Here is a 23183-nt window from a genome sequence, read left to right as displayed (position 1 = left end):
GCCTCCTCCCCCCGCTTCTTTTGTGGTCCGGCCCATTGCGAGGGTGACAGGAAACCCTGTGCAGGGAGCGCCGCCATCTTGGACCTGCCCGAGGAGATCCTGAGGGAGCCGCGGAGCCGTCGCCGCCGCCCCCGCCGCTGCCGCCGGCGCGCCTGCACCTCGTCGGCCAGCCCGCCGCCCCCGGGGCCCCGGCCGCCCGCCCGCCCGCCCGCCCGCGCCGCCCGCCGCGCCCGCTTCCTCGTCCTGACGCCCCCCGCCCGCCCGGAAAGCTGCCCAGCCACCAGCAACCCCCCAGGTGAGCCGGGCCTTCCGCAGCGTCCGTCGGGCCGCGGCCGCCTGGCGCGGGGGCGGGGGGCGGGGGCGGGGGCGCCGCGGGCGGGCCGGCCGGGGGGCGGGGGCGGCGGGGGCGCGGGCGAGGGCGCGGGCGAGGGCGTGTGCGGCCGGCCGCCGCCGCCCCCGCGAGCCCGGACGTGGAGCCCCGGCCCCGGCGCCGGCCCGCGTGGGCCCGGGCACAAAGGCGGCAGCTGGAGGCCTCGCCGGCGCGGCGGGGCTCGGTGTCCTTGTCGGCGGGGCCGCGGCGGAGGGCCGGGGCGGTGAGGGCCGGGGAGGCTGAGGGCCGCGGCTGCTGAGGGCCGGGGCGGCCCGGACGGCGCCGAGCTTGGGTGGCGTCGGCCCGCCGTGAAGGCGACAAAAAGTTGTGGGTTTTGAGCGTTTCTGGGACTGGAGGGGAGACGGCGGAGCAGGGAGCCCGTCGCCGGTGGCCCTGGCTGCCGACTGCGCCGGCTCCGCTTGGCCCGGTCGGGCCCGGGCTGGGGGCTGCGAGGTCCGCGTCCCCGTCCCCGCCCCCGGCGCCCCCCGCCGCGAGCCCCCGCGCCCTCCGGCCTCGCCGCCTCACCTGCAGGGCGGGTGTAAGGTCAGTCGTTGCTTGCAGAGGAGGGAAGGCGGTCGCGGGAGGCCGCGGGAGGCTCCTCTAAAGCCGAACGGCCCCAGATTCTTGAGGCTCAAGCGACGTCTTTCAAGTCTCTGCTTCTGAAGACCCAGCCCGGGCCCGTCCCGCCGCGAGCGTCTTTACGTAACCGCGGTAGGAGAGGGCTCCGCGGGAGCGGCCTCGGCCCAGGCAGGACGCCGGAGCCCGGGACGTCTGGTGCGGCCGAGACACGCCTGCGCGCGGACGGGCTGCGCCTCGGAACTTGAGGGCGTAGCTTCCAGCGTGTGCGGGGGGGTCCCGGGAGTGTCGGGGTCGCCCCCCCCCCCCCCCCCCCCCCGCCACGTTGCTTTGAGGACCGTTCCCTTCAGACATCACGTTTCATCAGTGAAACTTTGGCCGTTTCTGGCCCTCTTAGTGCTTGTAGTAAAGTAGGTGCGGGCCCCTGGCTGGTTCTTGCCCTTGAAGCACGGCTGCGGCGCCCAAGCACTTTCTTCCTAGGCTGCGGCCATGACGGCAGAACTGCCCTGCTCGTGGCACAGTAGAAACCCGGCTCTTTTTCTTGTATTAGTTGATGCAAAGATGTGACATTGACTGTCCTGCCAAGAGTGAGTTTTTTAAAGTGGAGGTCAGAATGGGTGGGCTCTTCTCCGAGGTTGCGTTACTGCTGAGACCGCGCATTCGGATTCCCCGAGCACAGCACCGGTCTACACTGTGTCCCCGGCACAGCCTGTTAGCGAGTCCGACCGCCGCTAAGTCTCCGGGAGGCGGGCGCGCGACGCTCCTCTTGGTCGCTCCTGCCTTGTCAAAGCCTCACGCAGACTCTGTGCTTCGCAGATGCTCAACAAGGATTTCCGTGTTGGGATCACAGTGCTTTTGGGCGCTCGGTCCAGTTCTGTGTCTATAACGAGATGTCTTACGTGTAGCAAAACCCCAAACCAAGCTTAGTAATGTTAATAATGAGGATCAGAATGTAAATCACCTGGAATCTTTGTGGGTTGTTTTTGTCCTGTGTTGTCTTGAATAAGTTATGTAAAAATTACATCGTAGCATCGTTCGTCCTAAGAAGTAGAATAAAATAGCCGTTTAATGGTTGTGAGAGGATTAGTCAGACGTAGTGCCTGAGTGAACACAGTAAAAGCCAAGGTATTAAAAAAGAAAAAATGCTGTCAATTTTCGGAGTGTGTTTTTTGAGGCCGATCATATGATTGACTTTCCCCATATTATTATGAATTTCCCCATATTATTGTAAATGTGTAAGTAATGTTGGAACTATTACGAATGGGAGTTGTTTTATTTTTGGAAAATATTTATTCTAGAGAGATTGAAGGCATGTGAGTAGGGCTGGGGCTGGGGCAGAGGGAGAGAAAATCTTCAAGCCGACTCCTGAGATGATGACCTGGGCCAAAGTCCAGAGTTGACCACTTAACTGAATGGGCCACCCAGGCGCTGCTTGTTTTTGTTGATTCTTGTTTGTTTTGTATTAGAATAGTTCTTTATCTACTTTGAATACTTTAGAATATCACCAGTGAATATAGCACATGCTTACACTGTTAATAGAGTTATATAAAGTTAATAATTTCTCCCTATCCTTTTTCTTCTCAGTCCACATACTCATTTTTCACAATTTGGTGTGTATCCTTCCATATTATCTGTATACAGGTTTGAGGGAGAGTGTGTGTATGTGTGTGTGTTTAAAAATGGGATATGCCACTGCATAAAATTCTATCAACTTTTTTTTTTCCACTTAAAAATCATGGATATATTTTTAAGTTTATTATCCATCTCTGAATGGTTTTTAAACTAGAAGCATGTTATTTCATGATACTTTAGTCATTTCCCTGTTGATAGAAGTATAGATTGTTTCCAGTTTTTTTGGTTTTGGGTTTTGTTTTGTTTGCTGTATAAGTACTGCATTAGATGCAGTTGGACCTATAACCTTATGGATTGAAGATCTTGTATCTGTAGGCTACTTCTTGGTCACAGTTGATTGGGATTATCTTTAAGATTTTAAAATATATTGTTTACTTCCCAAAAAAATGTGGCAATTCAGACTCTTGTAAGCAGAGTGTATGAAAGGTCCTTAACCTTCTCGTCTGCATGCACATTTCAAATACAGTCATTTATATATCTGTTTAATTTCACTTGGAGATGTATCTAACTATATGGAGACCATGCGACTTTATTTTGGGGGCAACAATGATTTGTCTTTAATGTGTATTTAGTAACCATGTAGATCTCTGTGTATTGGCCTGGAAATGGATCCATGATTTTGTTAAGTGAAAAACATGCAGTTTGATGCAGTAGCATACCCCATTTTAAAATATATTCCTTACCTTAAGGGTGTTTCTTGTGTTGAAGATTTAATGTTAATCTCAAAAAATCCGTTGTTAAAGGAGTATTAGGCATAGTTAATATTTAAAGGGACTACACCACAATCATCAGTGTTTGGTATGCATGTAGTAATCATTAGTCTTGACAAGAAGTTTAGTGCTAAGTTTTACATGCAGTGATAGTAAGGCCTGACCCTAAATATTTCGTGTAATTATCCTCCATTTTTCTTTGATTTTTTTTTTTTTTTTTTTAAGTTTTATTTGTTCATGAGACACACTGAAAGAGGCAGAGACACAGGCAGAGGGACAAGCAGGCTGTCAGTGGGGAGCCCTATATGGGACTCCATCCCAGGACCCCGGGATCGTGCCCTGAGCCGAAGGCAGACGCTCAACTGCTGAGCCACCCAGGCGCCCTGTTTTGGTTTTATCAGTTTACATATGTATGTATATCAGTCCACATACATATATGCTTTTAATAACCCGCCTTAGAGAAAATCATGTTCTTTGGAGTCAGGCCTGGGTTCAGATTCCAGCTCTGCCATTTACTATTTTTGTAACACAGGCCAAATTAATGAATTTCTCTAAACTTCAATTTCTTCAGTTTTTGCATGGACATAATGACTGCAGAGTTGTGAGAATTAAGTAAGAATTATATGAAGGGAAAAGTACTGATGATCATCACACGGTTTACTCTAAACAAATGTTGTTACCTTCAGAAACTTTAAGTGGATATAACTTGAATTAGTGTTATCATTCATATCTACAAATCCTGATTATATCCTCTAAATATAATTTTTTAAGACTGAAGTATTATATTAGTACCAAGTGAGAAAGATCTGTGTCCCAAAGTACCACCAAAGGGTTTCATGGTGCATCCCTTAACTATGAAGGAGGCCAGATGGTGTAGTGAATAAGAGGGGGTTCTCTGCAGTTAAAAACAGTCTTAGGTTCAGTATAAGCTTGACCACTTAGCTGTGTGACCTGGACATGTTACTTACCTGTTGAGTCTTCATCTGTAAAATGAGGATTATAGTCACTGTTTTATAAGGCCGTAGTAAGGATTAATTGAGATTGCATGTAAAATGTTTAGCACATTGCCCTGGTGTATATTAAGTACTCAATAAATGGTAACTGTAACAATTGTTTACTAGTTTGCAGGTTGTTCATCTGTATTTAATGGTGCTTATTGTCTGCAAGGAGTACTTTTTACATAAGGAAACCAGAAGCATTGAAGGAGATCTTATCTGCATATGAATTTTATTTTCATACTTTTCTAACACATGGAAAACACATTTTAATTTCACCAGTAGCTGTGCACAAGTTATGAAATATTATCAAGGTTTTTTAATTAGTGGAGATTTTAGTGTTGAATGAACTCATGTTTTCAGAGATTTGAACTAGACCGACAGTTTTTACCCCCTTTCTCCCCCCCCCCCTTTTTTTTTTTTTTTGACTTTTGAGTAAAGCAAAAAGCATTCTTAGATAATAGAAAACTTTTTTCCTCTTTCAAATCTGGGTAAAAAGTACATTCCTCACCTTAACAGTGGTATGTTTCATTCATGTTCAAGAAATGATGTTGAGAAATCCTTTTTTAGGACAATACTAATTAAGCATTGGTTAATATTTAAAAGGGGCAACTCCAATATAGTTTTAATGTAAATACATAATTTTGAGTGAATGTTACCAATAAGCTGTGGGAGTATATTTAAACCTAGCTAGTATCTTAGCTTATAATAAGAGAGGGAGGACCTGTTGTGTTAGTGGCTACAGTGCTAGATATTTTCTGCCTTTCATTGTCTACTGAAATTATTAAACTTGAGTAGCTTTCCCTTTTAACTTTGCCTTTAGGGTTCATTTTTAAGAAACTTGAACCAGAAAGTTGTGTTTTGAGGTGAAGACAGGGTACTAGTATTTACTCCGAAAAAGTGATCATTGTCTTTTATTTGGGAATAGTTTATGCTAATTAATGCTTGGCAGTTTTTTAAAATGTTTTAAAATTAGTCATCTTGTAGATATTTAATAAATGCTTTTGTGGTAATTAGCAAGTACACAAATTAATACAACTAGAATTGGCTTATAATTTTATGATTAACCTTTAGAGCATTTCAAGGAGAAATTAGAATTGTTAGAGGCCTTGGTTTTAACATAATAAAATGGAAGGAAGCAAAAAGTGTGTATGGCTACAGCTTTGGGTAAGAAGAGAGAAAGGAAATGGGAAAATCAGAAGAGGAAGAGCATAAAAGAAACTAATTTTAAGGTGACTAATTCCTTTTCCTCAAGTTTGAATGGGAAAAGAGGAGCTTAAAAAAGAAGTTAAAAATTAATTATAGGGTTCTGGGAAGAATGCAGGTGAAGAACATAATAATCTTTAACATTTTTATTGTGAAAGATTATTTTTTTTCCTTGTGTTTGGGATCTGGTTTGGATATCTGGTGAATAACCCACACCAATTTTAGCCTCAGGACCAAGTTCATTCTTAAAAGTTTTGCATCCCTAGTGTCTGGGAAAAGAGAAAAAAATTATGATGGTGTTCAGAATCAGTTAATCTAACTAGAGAAACTCCCTTCCTGAACAAACTGGTTAAGGGAGTTTTCAGTGATGTTGAAGACTGATTATGAAAGTGCTACATGTCAAGCAGGAATAGGTAGCAGGGCATCCGCTTTTGTTAAATGTAATCCTTATAGTTAAGTGAGAAGATTATATTGTGTGAAGTGATTGTCTAATACTTAACTGTAATTAACAACTTTCTCTTTCCTGTTAACAATAATTCACTTGTTTTAAATAATACTTTTTTATAGGTTAAATTTTATTATATAGTAATTTTGTTAGCCTTAATAAATGAATTTCTGCAATCATATCAAATGTCTGGCTTGTATAGTGTGACAACTGGCCATGATAGAAAAAATCAGATTAAAATATTGGAAATCAAATTTTTAAAAATGGGGTCAAATCTTTATATATGTGTGAGCATGCGAGTAATTTTTATCTTAAGCTGAGAACTGGTTTGAGAATAAACGTTACTGGAAGTTATTACCAGTATTAGAATTTACCTCTTGTTTTTCTAGCACTTAGCACAGTGTCTAACACATTTAAGGCATTCATTTGGATAAACTGGGGAGTTTTTTCTTTTTTTTAAGTCATTAAAAGTAGAAAGAAATTGGAATTATTTAGGTTAAGTCCATCTGAGGGCAAAGATAGGCTGTGATCTTTCTAAACATCTTCTAATACATACACTTGAAAATTTTACAATCCTAAATTAAATTTTAGGCCATTATTTTAGCTTCTAGAGTAGTATATAGTAGGCATTTGATACATTGTTAATCTTCATATCCTTTATTGGGTTGAGCCGTATGAAAGTGCAAATAACTGACTTTAAAAATGTATAAGAACAGCAGTTTCATGTGGTTTTATCTAATTCTGGCAGTAATTTGGTTTGGAAATAGTTGGTCTTTTTGGATGCTATGCTATGATTTAAAGTAGTAAAAAAAAAGTTATTTTGTGTTTTTAAGTTAGTGGTTACTTTTTAGAACACGCTGTTGTAAAATCAAAGAGTTCTGAACAAGTTGGCCATCAGTAATTCACTTCATCAGTTGACAAGGGTGGGGACTTTAAAGGGGAGAGCTGTTTATAATGATGTTTAATTCAAAGTTATAAAGATTTCCTTGTTTGAAATTTTCCAGAGTAACTTTTTTTACTGGATATTCCCTAAAGTGAAATTATGGAATTGTTCTGATATTATGGTTTCTTAGTATTTCTGTGGATAACACATGAGAATATTAATGTGCATCCACGAGAATTTTTGCATTTTATCAATTTGGAAAATGTAATTCTGATATAACTATAAACAACATTTTGTTTATAATCAGAATGCTGTGTTTTATGTCTTTAAAGTCTAACAGTGATCAGCTGGAAAACATGCATATATCCTTCTGAAGTAACACAGTTTTCTTTGTTTTTAGTGCCACCATGGCAACTGCACCATACAACTACTCTTACATCTTTAAATATATTATTATTGGTAAGTCTATTTAACTTATGCTCTTGTTCTACAAAGAAAGTTACTATATGAAATACTTATATACTAATAGTTAACATAGCATTCCAGAAGAAGTGAGTGTTGTTGTTGTTGTTTTTTTAACTGCAAAATTTAAGTTCCTTTAATAATATTTATTTTTGCGGTAACGACGTACTTGCATTGTGGCCCTGTAGTACAACGGTGGGGACTTTTTGAAGTGAAACAGATTGTTCTTGAGGTCTTTCTGAAAGCTTTGTTAATCCTGGAAATGGGACTAATTTCCTAGGAGCACGGATAACATTCCAAAAAATATTGTGAAAGCCATCAGAGCCCTGTGGATTCCAAAAATTGATAGAGCTAACATTGACTCAGAGTAGTTGTGTAATATACACAAAATATAATATCGGTGGTTATTTCAAGTAAGTTTCAAGATACTGCTCATATTAAAAGACTGTTGTTTACCCAGGTCTAGTTGTAAGAGTTCAGTTGAAAGTACACGTAATCTTTTTAGTTAATTCTTCATATTTAGAATGGTATGGTGTAATGGTGAGTTCATGTGACTATACGATAATACTTCCTTCACCAGGGGTTAAATTGCTGTAGTATAGTCAGAGAGGACATCTGTTCTCTTGTGGTTTTCATATAGTGCACATGCTCTTCTTTTGTGGAATCGTATAAGAAATATAAGGAATATGAGAAGAGATGGGATCTAGTCAGATTTCCCAAACTTAACTGTTTTTGCTTGTTATATGCTGCCCTGTGTGTGTTATTCCCAGAATTCTTTTGCTTTTATGCATGGATTAAGGGAAAAAACAATACAAAATTTTTCAACAGCTCAAAGTAAGGAGTGCTCCTCTTAAAAGTTTCTTTTTTAAAAAGCACCTCCTAGCTGATATGTTATTTACTAACATAATTTATAACTTAATTGTCCCTGCTAGGTTGGCAATAGTCCATTTGTACATCACCCTGAAAAGTGACCTATAGCATCGTTCAGACTCATTTTATATATATATATATATATATATATATATATATATATATATATGAAATAAAACTTTTCAAGTGTCCCAGAAATTTGTGATGTGATATGGTAGGGGGTATAGCAATCTTTGCATATAATTATGAGTATAAAATTGAGAAATGTAATTGCTGCTTGAAACTTTTTCTTTTTTTAACAGGGGACATGGGAGTAGGAAAATCTTGCTTACTTCATCAATTTACAGAAAAAAAATGTAAGTTTAATATATAGGTAAAATAATATATAAATTAAACTTACATTCACTTTCCTACTTTTTATTTATTTTTTTTCTAGTATACAGACTTTCCTACCTTTTAAAAAGTAACATTTTCAGTATAAACAAATGGGTGTATTGGTAGAATGAAATATTTAAATATAAGTTTTGTTTTTAGTGAGTGAAATTTTTTTAAATAGGTGCATATAAAATGAAATACACCTGTATGTATAGAGTATTAATTTATGTACCGTATATAATTTGAGTTGTTTAGGTTTTTTTTTTATAGTGGTAGAAAATTTTAAAAAATGTATATTGTAATGTTAAATTTAAATAATCTTTTTTCTAAGTCTCCATTATAGAAATTATTAATTTGCTGCATGTATCATTTATTTATTAACTAAATAATAATAGATTAGAAAATATTTAAATGAAATTCTTTCTGTATCCAGTACTGGTTGATTAATATTTGAAGTACAACTCTGTTTTGGATGGTAAGGGAAGAGACCATCTCATCTTATTTTTTGTAACTGATAGGCTAAATATAGTTGAAATTGTTTCCATATAGTTGAAGTTATTTTTATGGCTTTTTTTTTTTTTCTTCTTAATGTAAATTTTATGAAGTCTCTAGCAGTCTGCATACTTGTACCAGAGAATAGTGGGTTTAAGGTTTTCAGTGGCTGAATTATAAGGAAAGGACTAATAAACTTGTCCTATTGGATTGGACATATGTAACTTGCCAATATGTAATTGTAAGTATATATTAAATGTGTTTTTGTTTGAGATACTGATAATATTTACCAGGATAAAAATTTGACAACTTGTAGAGTCTTTATTTTTTATTTTTTTTTTATATTTTTTAGAGTCTTTATTGAATGGTTTGTTATATGTAATAATTGTCAGAAGTCTAAATAGCATAATGTTGGTGTTAGGAAGAGCTTACCAAAATAATTTTAATTAGCAGATTATTTTAGGCCAGGGGTCAGCAAACAATAGCACGTGGGTCAAATCCAGTTACTGCCTATTTTTGAAAATAAAGTTTTATTAGAACACAACCATGTTTATTTTACTTACTGTCTTTGGCTGCTTTTGTGCTTCAGTAGCACTGTTGAGTAGTTGTGGCAGACCTCTGGCCTACAAAACTTAAATATTTATTATTTGGTCCCTTACAGAAGGTTGCTGACCCCTGTTCTAATCCAGTCAGATTTCTTGGATTTCTGAGTTTTTGCTTTTTTCAGTGCTAGTTTTAGTTTATTTATAGCCTACAAGCATTAAGTCATTTAATTATCCAGTGGATCTTATTTCTTTTTTCTCTAACAGTTATGGCTGATTGTCCTCACACGATTGGTGTTGAATTTGGTACAAGAATAATTGAAGTTAGTGGCCAGAAAATCAAACTGCAGATTTGGGATACAGCAGGGCAGGAGAGGTTTAGGGCTGTTACACGAAGCTACTACAGAGGAGCTGCGGGAGCGCTTATGGTGTATGATATCACTAGGTAAGAGATTAATAGTTTTTCAAACTTCATACTTGAGAAAAGAAATCTTTTCTTTTGTGTTTTTTGTGGGGTTTTTTGTGTTTTTTTTTTTTTTAATTAGGCATTCTTTAGTTTGTGATTATGTGATTATAAATGAGCTCATTTTGGTTTTATGGTTTCTTCTCTGCATTGTTGTGTAAGACTCCATGTAACATGTTGATTTCCTTTTCTGAAAGTGGATATGGCTGAAGAAAAACTTTAGGAGGTGCTGGTGGAGCTAATAGAAGAATACTATTCTGAAAAGCAGCATCAGTTCAATTATTTGAGGTGAAATAATATTTTATACCAAACTTTGCTCTTTTCACGTCAGTAGAAAGCACGCAAGCCTTGAGGAGTCACTCTATTCAGGCTCTGGTGTTAAAGTTGACATCTTTTCAAAATAAGGTCAGGGAAGGAATTAAGTAGTTTTGCTAATCCAACGTTGGTAGATTATAAAAAGTTCTTATGCTTGCATCCAAAGGTGTTTAAGGTATTCATTTACTTAAATTCTTTTTCTAAAATGGATTGATATGGTTTATATACTTCATGTAGTAAGATTAAATTTATTTCAGCTTGGCTATTTCTGGAAACTAAAAGCACTTGATACAAAGTAGCAAAACTGGACCATAAATATTTGGCTTCAGAACACAGGGGAAATGGTGCCACTTCATTAAATGGTGCTAAGCTAGAAAATGAATTGGATCACCTTTCATACTAATGCAGAGTGCCAGTTTATAGTGGTGTGACTCTTGTCTTTTTTTTTTTTTTTTTCTAAAGATTTTATTTATGTATTCATGAGAGACACACAGAGAGAGGAGAGGCAGAGACACAGGCAGAGGGAGAAGCAGGGTCCATGCAGGGAGCCCGATGCGGGACTCGATCCCAGGACTCCAGGATCACGCCCTGAGCCGAAGGCAGATACTCAACCGCTGAGCCACCCAGGAGTCCCTCTTGTCTTACTTTTTGGGGGGGAGGTAGGAATAGGTGAGTGGGACCAAATGATAATTAGACTTTCAAGTGTATTACCTTTTGGGAAATGCTTTATACTGTTTCCTCTTCAGGAGTCACGATACAGTGTACTCATTAACATATTAGTTCTGAGTAGTTCTTCCTGAGAAGTTCTGCAGTAGAAATTTTTTTTTTAATATTTTTATTTATTTATCCATGAGAGACACGGAGAGAAAGAGAGAGAGGCAGAGACACAGGCAGAGGGAGAAGCAGGCTCCATGCCGGGAGCCGGACGTGGGACTCCATTCCAGGTGTCTCCAGGATCAGGCCCTGGGCTGAAAGGTGGCACTAAACCACAGAGCCACTCAGGCTGCCCAGTAGAAAAATTCTTTAACTTGGTTTAGTTTGGTGTTTCCTAAGCTTATTTTATTGAGGAACACCTTGGGAAATGTGGACTTAGAATAACAATAGTGGCTGATTGTAATTATACTGCTTTTGAGGTTCATTGCGTTTCAGAATTGGGCGATCTCAGGGCAAAACAGACTGAAATAGCCTTAATCCTCTTCTCTCTAGCCTGGCAACTTGTAACATGATAAGTAAATAGTTTTGTGGGAAGAATATTAAAGAACCTGTCCGTCTCTATAGGACATACTAATGAGGGATGCATTCCCGAAGACTTTGCATAATTAAAAACCCTGTTATTATTAAATATAAATGTGGCGGTATGTACTTAAGAATGTATCAAAATGTACTTTGTTTTGCTTTGTGCAAGTGTGCTTGTGTTCTTCCCCACCCCTATCTTTGCTAATAATATAATTGGTATGTAACAGTGTGGAAGTTTAAGGTCTACAGTGTGAGGATTTGATGTATGTATATAGTTTGCTTTTAAACATAGCTTTTAAGCATAGTAAATACTTTTGGTAAAATTTGTGTCTGGGTCATCGGAAGTACTTCTGGTGGAAACAACACAAATGTCTATCAACTAAGGAATAAACAAACGGGTGTATTGGTAGAATGAAATATAATTTGACCGTTAAAAGGAAAGAAACCGATAAATGCTATAAAGTGGATGAATCTTGAAAACATTTTGCTAAGTGAAAGAAGCCAGATATAAAAGGCCACATGTTGTATGATTCCATTCACATGGAGTATCCAGAATAGGCCAATTCATGGAGACAGAAAGTGGATTGCCAGGGGGTGAAGAGTGAGTGCTAATGGGTACAGAGTTTCTTTTGGGGTTGATAAAAATGTTCTAGAATTAGAAACTGGTGATCATTGCACAGCTTTAGGATATATACCAAAAATAGCTACATTGTATACTTTAAAAGGATGAGCTTTTATTGTATGTTTATCATATCCCAGTAAAAATATTACTGAAAAAAAGTACTTCAGGCTTTAGACATGCTTTATTAATATATTTCATAGTGACGTTGATGTTGCCTCCATGACACTGATTTTTTGCTTTTTTCTCTATTCCTTGACATTTTGCAAAGTTGAAAGTTCTGCTTTAATAATATTTTTATTTTTAGCATTACATATAATTGTTACAGGATACTTCCTAAATTGACAGCGTAGTTTATCGTGGCAGTTTGGCTATAGCAGTTGTTTGGTGTGTCATTTAACATCCTTGGAAAGTCAGGGATGTTTTTGCACCTTTTTTTTTTTTTAGCACTATTACCACTAATTAATGAATATTGGGATGCCACTGTATTTATAGATTTGACATAATGGTGAATTTTAGGTTAATAGAACAATTACTAGAAGTATTAGAAGAGGTTATGGACACATGTAAATAATATAGTTTATGTGATCTTGATACTTAAAAGGATGCGTAGATTTTTCTGTTTACCAAAGTGGTGGCAGTTTGTAAATCACTCTTGATGCCAGCTTTGACATTTTAAAACGTATCAAAATCAGTATAAATATTTTTGGATTTGTGCTATTTAAGTTTTTGTGCACAGAGTAGGATAAATATATCGTGTAAAAGCAAGGTAGGCCAGTACTACAAATATTGAACAGTAAAGTGATACGGCTTGTGCTTTTTAAAAATATTTGACCATTAGAAGATTTTACTTAGAAAATTTTGAAATATTGGGGAAATGTTGCTTTTATTTATTTGACCTTTTTTTTTTTTTTTTTTTTTTTTTTTTTTTTTTTTTTTTTTTTTTTACAGTTAGGTGGTGATTTGTGTGTAACATAGTTTAGCACAGTAAAAAGAGAATCTTACAACTTCTTTTCGGTTCCCCCTGGGAAAGGATTGTTTGGAATATCCAACTTTATATGGGTACTGGCAGCTGTAGTTCATGGAGTATATTCACAAGGCTAAATTTGAAACAATTTGAGGACACTATGTGCGTAAAGGGTTCAGGGCCTGGCTCTGAAATTATTCAAGTCTTTGTGGGCTTCTGTTTCCTCACCTGTTAAATGAGTAAGATGGATTAGTGTTCTGTGATTGTATATAAATCAGACATTTTTAACTTTCAAAAATTTTATTTGACCCCTTTGGTGAAGTCTTATTAATATTCTGCTATCTATAAGATTGTAAAATATTTGGATTTGCTTGCTCTCTTTGGGCCTATTTGACTGCTGCAAATGAGCCTGTGAGTTTCTAAACTCTTGCTTGGAGAAAGTGGAGAAATACGGTAGTCTGAATCCCAGAATGATTTAGTAGCTGGTAAATAAGAGTACAAAGTTAGAATAAACTCACTCTAATATCTGGGGGCTTGAATTTCCAGTCAGATAAAGTGCCTTTTTCAAGCCAGTTTTTGTTGTCATAGTTAACTTTCTCTTGGAAGAAAGGTCTGTAGTCAGGTGACCGTCTTAGTTTCTAATTTGAAGAAAACAGATGCAAACATGTTTGCCATTGAACATATCATTTGTTAAACATTTTGGTATTTTTTCTCCCATTTTGTGATTGAAAATATAAATGATTTACACATAATCTTAGTTTTTACTTCAGATGGGAAATTCTGAGTTCAGAATTGTTTCTGTTAATTTTTTGTTGTTGTTCCTCGCCTCCTTATTGGTCTGTTCAGGAATGTGCTTTTAAATGTAAACAGTTTACTTCTGATACGTGATTAGCAAAGCTGTTGGATGTTGATTTATTTATTTAAAACAAATAATAGATTTGGCTAGATTTTTAGAAAGTTATGTTTTTACATTCCACAGGTTTTGATGAAAAGTGACTATTACACATATTTATTTGAAGTTTATTTTTTAAAAAATTGAAATGGCAGTTGTATGTAGTAGTCACAAATGTAAACTTTAATTTTTGCAGAAGAAGTACGTATAACCACTTAAGCAGTTGGTTGACAGACGCAAGGAATCTCACCAATCCAAATACGGTAAGTTGAATAAAATCTATTATACAGAAAATTTTAAGATCTATGCTAATCCCAAACGGAGTCAATTGCTAGTAGGATTTTTGTATATGAGTACTGAGAATGGGAGAATATTTAATTTTTAGAGTAATTGAAGAGAAGCTAACTTTTTTTTTCAATACAATTACCCCAGGTTTTGCATCTTATCTTCGGTTTTTGTCCGTGTTTATGGTTAAAAAAAAAAAAAAAAATTAGGAATGAGGTGGTGATTTTATGTCAGGTGGAGACCATGAAATCTGAAATAATCAGTTTAAAAGGGATCTGCATTTGTTTCATAAAACATTAACCATTAGAAGAAAAACTGGGCAAAGTATAGAGATCTCTATTTCATGACAGCTGCTTGTGAATCTACAATTATCTCAATAAAATTTCAGTGAAAAATAGAGTTCTGCCTGCTTAAAAAAATTAGTCTTTTAATTAAAATTTTTTTCTTTTTAACAAAAAAAATCAACTATACTTCAGTAAATAATTAAAAATAGATTTGGAAAGTAACCATTACTGTGCTATATTTTCAAATTGCAAATTTTAAAAGATTTTTTTTTAATGAAAAGAAAAATTAGCTTCTTAGCCAGACTGAGAAGATATTGAGGTTTTAAAAGCCAGCTACCATGGTGGAGTCTCAGTATCCAAAGATAATGTGGGTCCTTGGCCCACAGCATGTTAATGGCCTAGTAAGGAGATAGCTGTGTGTATACAAATAACTGTGCTGAGAAGCAGAGTGAAATAGGAGTTAGAAATAGAGCAACTGGTGTGTGTGCGCAGCTGGAAGTGCCCAGGATAAGCAGCGCCGTCTGGAGAAACCAGCTTTGCAGGAAAAGTGGTGTTTGAGCTGGGACTGTGGAGGTGAGCACGATTTTAGTAGATGCTAAAGGGGGCATTCCGGGAATAAGTGAGGAAAGTCACTGAGCTGTGACTGACCAAGGCCTGTGGCTCACTTAGCTTTTGTACTTCACCATCTAGCAGAGGTCTGATTGAATAAATAGGTAACCAGTGGCAAGATTGGCTTTTATCAGGGAACAGCAATAAATTGTACTAAAAGTTAACATGATTTGCCTCCCCCCCCTTTTTTTTTTAAAGATTTTATTTATTCATGAGAGACACACACACACACACACACACACACAGAGGCAGAGACACAGGCAGAGGGAGAAGCAGGCTCCATGCAAGGAGCCCGATGTGGGACTCGATCCCGGGTCTCCAGGATCACGCCCTGGGCTGAAGGTGGCTCTAAACCACTGAGCCACCCAGGCTGCCCTGATTTACCCTTTTTGGGGGGGGGGGTAAAGGTTTGTTTATTTTAGAAAGCTTGTGAGTGGGAGAGAGGGAGAGGGAGAGAGGATCCTTAAGCAGGCTCCCTGCTGAGTGTGGATTTGACTTCGGCTCAGTCCCATGACCCCTAAGATCACGACCTGAGTCAAAATCCAGAATCGAAAAAAAAAAAACAAATCCAGAATCAGCCACTTAACCGACCCAGACACCCAGGTGTGCCCCAACATGATTTATAAAGCCAGGGACTGTGCCTGCAACCTATCCTGGCTTCATACCCATTATCCCCTTAAACCCACGGTAGGTATACGGTCAACTATAGATAAATGTTCATAGCAGCTTTATTTACGGTAGCCAAAAATTGGAAACAACCTAGATGGTCAGCAGTAGGTGAATGATTAAACAGTCTGATACATTCATAATATAAAAAACACTCCTCAGCTTTATAAAGAAATGAAATGATACATACGGCAATTTAGATGGGTCTCAGGGGCATTGTGCTGAGTGAAAAAGTTATACTTACGAGATGACTTACTGTAGGATTCCATTTATAAAACATTCTCAAAAAGACAAAACTATAGAGGAGTTAGCATTGTTGCCAGGGGGTTAGCAAGTGGGGGTGAAGGGTATGAGTGGTGTACCCTGAGCACAGCACAGAGCATTCTTTCTAGTGATGGAACAGTTCTGTATCCTGATTGTGGGGATTCAAACCTGTACCTGAAATAAAATTGCATGGAACTGTACACACACACACAGGTGTACAACTGGTGAGATCTGAGTAAGGACATAAATTGCACCCCTCAGTTTGCAGGGTTTGAGCCTGTGATACATTGCTATTAGGAGGCTCGGTAACGGGTGTACAGAAGCTGTCCTCTTGTCTGTGATTCTATAGTTCTCTCAAGAAATCTGTTAAAAAGAAACAAAACTCACTGTAGAGGGTGCTCAGAGGAATATGACGACAAATCATCCGTATCCTTCCTGCCTCACTTATGCCTCTTTGACTTTTACCAGATCTTCAGAAGAAACTGTTAGGGCGGGAGAACCTTGCCCTTCAGGATTCTTCTGGCTTGTCTAAGAAATAAATTGACAGTTGTTACAAGTTTCTGGAGATGGAGTCCACCCCCTCTTCTGGTACTGAGAGGGAAATGCCCTTACAGTTGGGGATTTTTCTTGTAAATGTAGATGTCTCTTGAAGCATAACTTTTGGGTTTCCAGAGCTTCACTTGTGTCTGCTGCTTCTTAAAAACAAGTCAGTTTAAAATAATCAGTAATTCCAAAGAGGTATATCTGGGGATGGATAAATTTGCTCCCCTACAGAAGAAAATCTCTTCAAGTCCAGCTCAAGTATTATATTTCCTATAACATAGCCTTCAGTTTCTGTGTATAAGTTACATACTTCCCCATGTTGGTGGTGGTATATTTTGTACCTCCGTCTGGTTAGCGCACGCACCACTTTTATGTCTGCCTTCAGAATGATGGGAATCACCGCTTGGAAATTCTTAAGGAATTTGGAGAGGAGGCAGTGTTTCCATTCAGCAAATGTTTAAACTTCTTTAAAAAAAAATACCTTTTACGAACAGCTTTGTTGAGATCTGATTAACATAATTTACTCATTTAAAGTGTGCAGTTCAGGGGTGCTTGGGTGGCTCAGTCAGTTAAGCGTCAGCCTTCAGCTCGGGGTCCTGGGATGAGGCCCCACATCTGGGGTCTGCTTCTCCCTCACTCTCTCTCTGTGCTCTCCCTCTCTCTCAAATAAAGCTTTAAAAAAATGTGCAGTTCAATGTTATTTTTTTTAAATTTATTATGAAGTATAGTTGACATACAAAACATTTCTTGTTTTGAGTACTTGTCTTATGGTGGCCCTGTACTAGGCCATTGTGACTTTTTCAGTGTTGATTTAAGAAACAAACTGATTTCCTTTTTAAAGTGTTTTTTTGTTTTGTTTTGTTTTGTTTTACCTTCTTCTTTAAAAGACTAGCAGACTCCATGTAAAAGCCTCTTCCCCTCCTCAGTGGGCCCTTGTCCACATTGAGGAATGCTCACGTTCGTTACACTGCAAGAACACTAGGTGTTCTTGCTCAGGGTTTTTACATTCAGATACAATGGACATTGGACATCATTTTTGGAAACAGGTGGGCCCAGGGGCTGTAGTTTCAACATGAGAAAAATTAATGGTGGAAATCACTTTTGGTTGAAACCATCCTGGATTACCACATCTGTTTGGAAGGGAAAGGAGTCAAATAAGTTTATATATAGACAGAGACAGTTTATCCCTAAATCCCTCCCCCCCCCTCCGGCCCCTGAAATCACCATAAAGATCAAAAAGCTGTTTCTTCAAGGCTGTGAACTTTTTTCTTCAAACTTTGCAGAGCTGCCTTTAACTTTGGCCTAACTTCACTTACATAAATGATTCCCAAGTGAGTGTCGTTGTGTGTGATATTTTGCTTTGGATCTGAACTCCCTGCATATGTGCCCCCTACCCCCTCCTCCCACCACCACTTCCCCACGGAACAGACGCTTGTTTTCAGTTGCTACAAGCTTAGTGCTGCGAGGGCTAGTGGAGAGGAGGACAGAATTTGAAGGTCACAGTTGGGGGTTTCTGCCTGGGTTCTGATGTCCTCCTACCACCTGCTCACTGACCTTCGACAAGGCCCTTTGTCTTATTTGAGCACTACTTGCCTTACCTGGAGGAGCTGAACTGGTAGTTTGACTTTCTGAGGGTCCTAGAGACTCTGGGGGAAAACCATGAGCCTCCTGTTCTTGGTTACAGCATCCTCTGCTTAATTTCATGGATCCTCCGATCCCCTGGAGCTTGTCCACGGACCCTCTGTGATCTTACTCAAATCAGAACCTTTGGCCTGGACCAGGGGTTGCTTATGGGCTGTATTGTTTTTGGATGGCTTGCAAACTAAGAATGGATTTTACATTTTTAAAAAGTCATTAAAAAAAAAAAAAAGGATATGCAGAGACCCCATTTGGGCCCACAGACCTGAAATACACACTTTTGGCCTTTTACAGAGTTTGTCAACCCATGGCCTACATAATTGCTGACCTCTCTCCTAATAGGATGGACTTCATGATTCTCATCTCTCTCTGCTGGGTGATTGCTGATACTTGGTTTCCTTTTAGGCCCATGGAGCTGGGTTTTTTTTTTTGTTTGTCAAAAATTTTGGGGTTTCAGAATTTTTATGGTTGATTTTAAATGGTTGCTTTTATTTTAAGATGTCTTTCTCTTGGTCACAAATTAGGTAATAATTCTCATAGGAAATAAAGCAGATTTGGAGGCACAGAGAGATGTCACATATGAAGAAGCCAAACAGTTTGCTGAAGAAAATGGTGGGTTTAAGACTTTTAATGGCTTTTTTGGGGTCACACCTAGAATGTCTAAGGAAAGGTGGGATTTTGGTACTGTAGATTATTTGACACTTTTAATGCCAACTACTTCAATCTCAAGAATGAGGAAACAAAATGTGTGTCTATTTGACGGTCCTTCGTGTTGGGGGGTAGTGCACGTATTTAATGACAAACATAAGGGCCCCTCCTTGCCTCCCACCCTCCTCTCAAACTAACGTTAATGTTCTGTAAAATGCTGTGATAGGAGTACTGATAGGTGATGGGAAATTCTTATTCAGATGTTATTGAAGAAAATGCCCTTGTGAATTAATGTGAAATGTCTTTTTTTTTTTTTTTATGTGAAATGTCTTAATCATAGTCTGAATTTTAATTTTTAGGCTTATTGTTCCTTGAAGCAAGTGCAAAAACGTAAGTATGGCTAAAATTAATCATTTTCGGTTACATTCAAACTTCTCAAAGTAGAACCAGACCCAGACATGTGGAAAATGAATAATAATATGTAAATGTGTAATGTGTATGGTGGGAAAAACAGTAAGCAGGCTTCCCTTTGCTTCCTGTTTAAAAGTAGTATTTTTTGCTACTTCACCTAAAAGATTGTACCCTGATTGTGCCACCGGCCCCCCCCCCCCCCAATTCAGGTTAATAAATGAAATTGTGTTAGCATTTCAAAAGTGTTTGACTTTCACAACTGTGGTTGAGTTTGGCATCCTGGACTCCAGCTTGGTAAATCTGTTTATTTAATACTTCTGATTAAAAAGTGTGGCTTAAGGAAACAATGTCTAAGAAAAATCAGAAGCATAATTAATGTTTTCTAATCGTTATTCCATGTCCATTGTTGAACCCAGGACTCCCATCAGAGTTCATTTATTAAGCCAAGAATTCCTTGCCATGGTGAGAAGCTAGCCCCTTTTTGTTTAGCTTCATCCCTGTTGTTAGTACTCAGAGACCCGAAGTGGGAACGTGGCCGAGCACGACTGTATCGGCATCACGTGATAAGAACAGCGTAGTCGATGCCTGGCTCGTCAAACCATACAAATCTGGAACCTCGTTCCTATTTGGAGTCCCTTCCTATTCTTACAAAATGGCCCGTCTTCACTGTCATCATAAGTTAATGTAAAGCATTGTAATGATTAGAACACATCCGGTTATCCAAATGGGGTTTGTAGAAACGGCTCTTAGCACCGCGTTTATATGCTCTCCACAGAAAATATTTCCCTGTGTTGTTCTCTTAGCTCAGCCTTGGTAATCTCTTATTAGATGACAGTGGCTAAGTTGAAGACATCATGGCAGTTGACGAAAGGTTAGCAAAAGGTCAGTGTACAATGTCTTACCTTTTGTGGAAAGCTGTGATTCTCGAATAAAGTTGTCCCTTGCCTCGTAGGGGGGAGAATGTAGAAGATGCTTTCCTGGAGGCTGCCAAGAAGATCTATCAGAACATTCAGGACGGAAGCCTGGATCTGAATGCCGCCGAGTCTGGCGTACAACACAAACCTTCAGCCCCACAGGGAGGCCGGCTAACCAGCGAACCCCAACCCCAGAGAGAAGGCTGTGGCTGCTAGTGACCTCTTTGCCGTCGCTCCCATTTGACCTTTCACCTCTGTCTGTTGGAAGCAGTTCTTTTTACTGCCTCATTGTCTTCTGTACATCTTACTGGGTTTAATTAAAAAAAAAAAAAAGAAAAAAACAACTCTGTTGTAAAAACAGTTTAACACAATACTAAACTGCTAAACAACTAGATGTAATCAGGTTATCAAAGGCAAGTAGAGTAATAAATCTCTCCTGCATGGTAAATCTAGACTTTTTTTCCCCTTGATTGTCCTCGTGATAGGTATGTCACCAGTACATGATTCACACTGAGCACTGATGCTGGACTTCAATGATTTTTATCCTTCCCTCTTTTTGGCAAGGCTTCGTCTTACCGTCTGGTTTAAGTTGAGGGTATCTTGAGCCTTTCTCCCCATCTTTACTGTTCGAGTATGTCTGTTGTAACCGATACGTTTATTGCTGTGAAACGACTCCCGATAGAGAATGGTTCTATAACTGCTTTCGTTGTTTCCGTTGGATACGTTCTCCTGTTGTGTGGGTGGCATTTTTCTCGTGGAGGTTTGCTTCTGTCTCAGCCTTGCGCAGGGAAAATATCCACTTCTCTTTTCTCTTGTGCTTAATTAATAGCTTTATCCCTTTTTTTTTACACCATTTTATCCTTTTCTCTTTAGCAGAAAGTAAATATGTATAAAATTTGAAGGAACCGAACTAACAATACATTCTGTGTATATTATTTTAATGAAGAAAATAAATTGATTACTGGCATTGGAACAGTATAAAATACCAGTTTGTACAGTATGACCTGTATGTGACCATGTTACTCCCTCCGTTTCACACAAGGAAATAGACGCGACTGCAGTTCGCAAGTCCTCCCGGCCCCGCGCCTGGGGACGGGTGCTGGGGAGACCTCCTAGCGCGAGAGGATTAACACTAGCAGATTCTGTTCCACCCTTGCACTGTGGCTTACCTGCTGATTTTCTTAACTGTTCTTGTGCAATCGACAATGTGCTAACCTGCTTTTCTCTTTGTAAACATTTTGCATTACAGGCTGCATTTCTTGCCTTACTGTATAGAAAAAGAAAAAAGGCTGGGTTTCTTATTGCACATTTTAAGCTTTTATACCTTTATCTTCTTGGAATGGTGAGATTGTGTACCGGACAGTCAGAACCGCAGGTCTGCTGTTAAGGGATTTTAAATTGTGCATTTTTAACACTACAGTGAAATGACTGGAGACCTCCCTTGCGTTGTTCGTATGAGGGGCTGTTTTATGTCCTGTTGGCATAAATCGTTTTGTAAAAGGGAAAGTGCTTCTGCCGGTGTTTCGGTGCTCGCGGCGGGAAGGATTCTGTATCTCAAGGGAAGCGGGACAGCCGACCTGTTTACTAAGTTTTTTGCATCTTTGGGTTGATGCCTGATCGAGCTTACGGTTCAGGTGGAGAACTGAGCTTGTCTGAAGTAGGAGGTAAACCCCGGTATGTTCTACGGACTCACTCAGCTCCGCTGCTGTGTTTAAAATACACATTTTAAATCCCTATTTACAGACACTAAAGTAAAATAAAAAATACGGCTTTCTGGGTTGTAAACATGTGGTAGTACTGGAGTGTTGTATAGTCCATGTTAAATAAAAGCCAAAACTGGAATGTGCAGAAAATAGGATCTGGTTAATTTGTGGACTCATCTTTATTTTTGTCTTTGTTTAACTTTTTTAAAAACGAGATTCCTGGAGTAGGTCGGTATATTCTGTTAAAGAGTCACAGTGACCCATTTTGCTTCTTACCCTGTTGCTTCACAAGGGACTTGCCCGGGGACCATGACCTGCTGCTGTGTTCACGGCCGCCGCCCCACCGGGACGCCAGGTAGCAATCACAGCCGAGGACGGCGCTCGTTGAGGTGCAATACCCGACTCCCAAAGTTAGTCACGGTGGGTCTTCGTTGTTCTTGTGACAGGATCTATCCAGACTGCTGTACTCTTCATTTGATGTAACAAGATGCTATTAATCTAAATATTTGTAAATAAAGTACCTGTATCTAGATTAAGGTAAAACGGTTTGTGTTATTTCCTGAACGGCGGGCGCTCCTCCCGCTTCAGGCCCACAGTGTGGCAGGAGCGGCCCGTCCCGGGTCTCGCAGAAACGTCTTCCTTGTCCTATGCGGAGGGGTCTGTGGAGGGGTCTGCGCACCGGGCCGTGGCCGCGGCCTCTGCGAGGAGTCCCGCCCCCGCCCCCCCGCCCCCGCCCCGTGTTCGCTCGAGACCGCGGCCGGGCCCGAGGCTGACCTCCCCGACTGCTACTCGCGCGTGGAACACCCGGCGGGGAGGGGCGGTCTCAGTGTGGGCCGCGGTAACGCGCCCTGGGGGCCTTTCCTGGTGCTGGGGATGCTCCCGTCGCACCGGCCGGGGGGTGGTCCGCGTCCCTCGGGACTGCAGGCGGCCCCACGGGGTCACGGCCCCTCGTCCAGTCCGGCCCCGAGGCACGAGAGGGTACCGCACGCTCGCTCCGCACCGGGCACGGCGGCTGCGAAGTGTGCGGAGCGCAAGACCCCGGGGCCGGTTTTATTTCCGAAATAGACGCCTCCTAGGACCTCCTGTGTGCGCGCGGATTCTGTCACTTCCGTTGCCTCGCGTGTAACCCGTTCACCCCGATGCTGACGGCCCAGGCCTGGGAAGCCCG

The 23183-nt window shown here is 40.1% G+C and overlaps 2 protein-coding genes across 21 annotated transcripts in view; one reads left to right on the top strand and one right to left on the bottom strand.

Annotated features, from left to right (window-relative positions):
- The window catches only part of LOC112650436 (uncharacterized), a 30701-nt gene extending 29640 nt beyond the window's left edge, over window positions 1–1061 (bottom strand). For all 19 annotated transcript variants that reach the window (XR_007414181.1, XR_007414183.1, XR_004803626.2 and 16 more), the window contains exon 1: window positions 896–1061. The gene's annotated coding sequence lies outside the window, so the exon portion shown is untranslated. The remainder of the gene's footprint in view (window positions 1–895) is intronic.
- Window positions 173–22558, top strand: RAB14 (RAB14, member RAS oncogene family). 2 transcript variants are annotated; one of them, XM_025433155.3, is made up of 8 exons: window positions 173–295; window positions 7218–7276; window positions 8452–8505; window positions 9826–10003; window positions 14247–14313; window positions 18864–18951; window positions 19347–19377; window positions 20351–22558. In XM_025433155.3, the coding sequence occupies exons 2-8, from the start codon at window positions 7225–7227 to the stop codon at window positions 20526–20528; spliced, it is 648 nt and encodes a 215-aa protein (XP_025288940.1). In that variant the 5' UTR covers window positions 173–295; window positions 7218–7224; the 3' UTR covers window positions 20529–22558. The 2 variants fall into 2 exon arrangements, with proteins under 2 accessions (XP_025288940.1, XP_048972392.1); XM_049116435.1 differs by lacking the exon at window positions 173–295 and adding an exon at window positions 1256–1533.
- The last annotated feature ends 625 nt before the right edge of the window (window positions 22559–23183 follow it).

Source organism: Canis lupus, chromosome 11 (assembly GCF_003254725.2).
Source record: "Canis lupus dingo isolate Sandy chromosome 11, ASM325472v2, whole genome shotgun sequence".
Classification (NCBI taxonomy): domain Eukaryota; kingdom Metazoa; phylum Chordata; class Mammalia; order Carnivora; family Canidae; genus Canis; species Canis lupus.
This window is presented reverse-complemented; position numbering and strand designations above follow the sequence as displayed.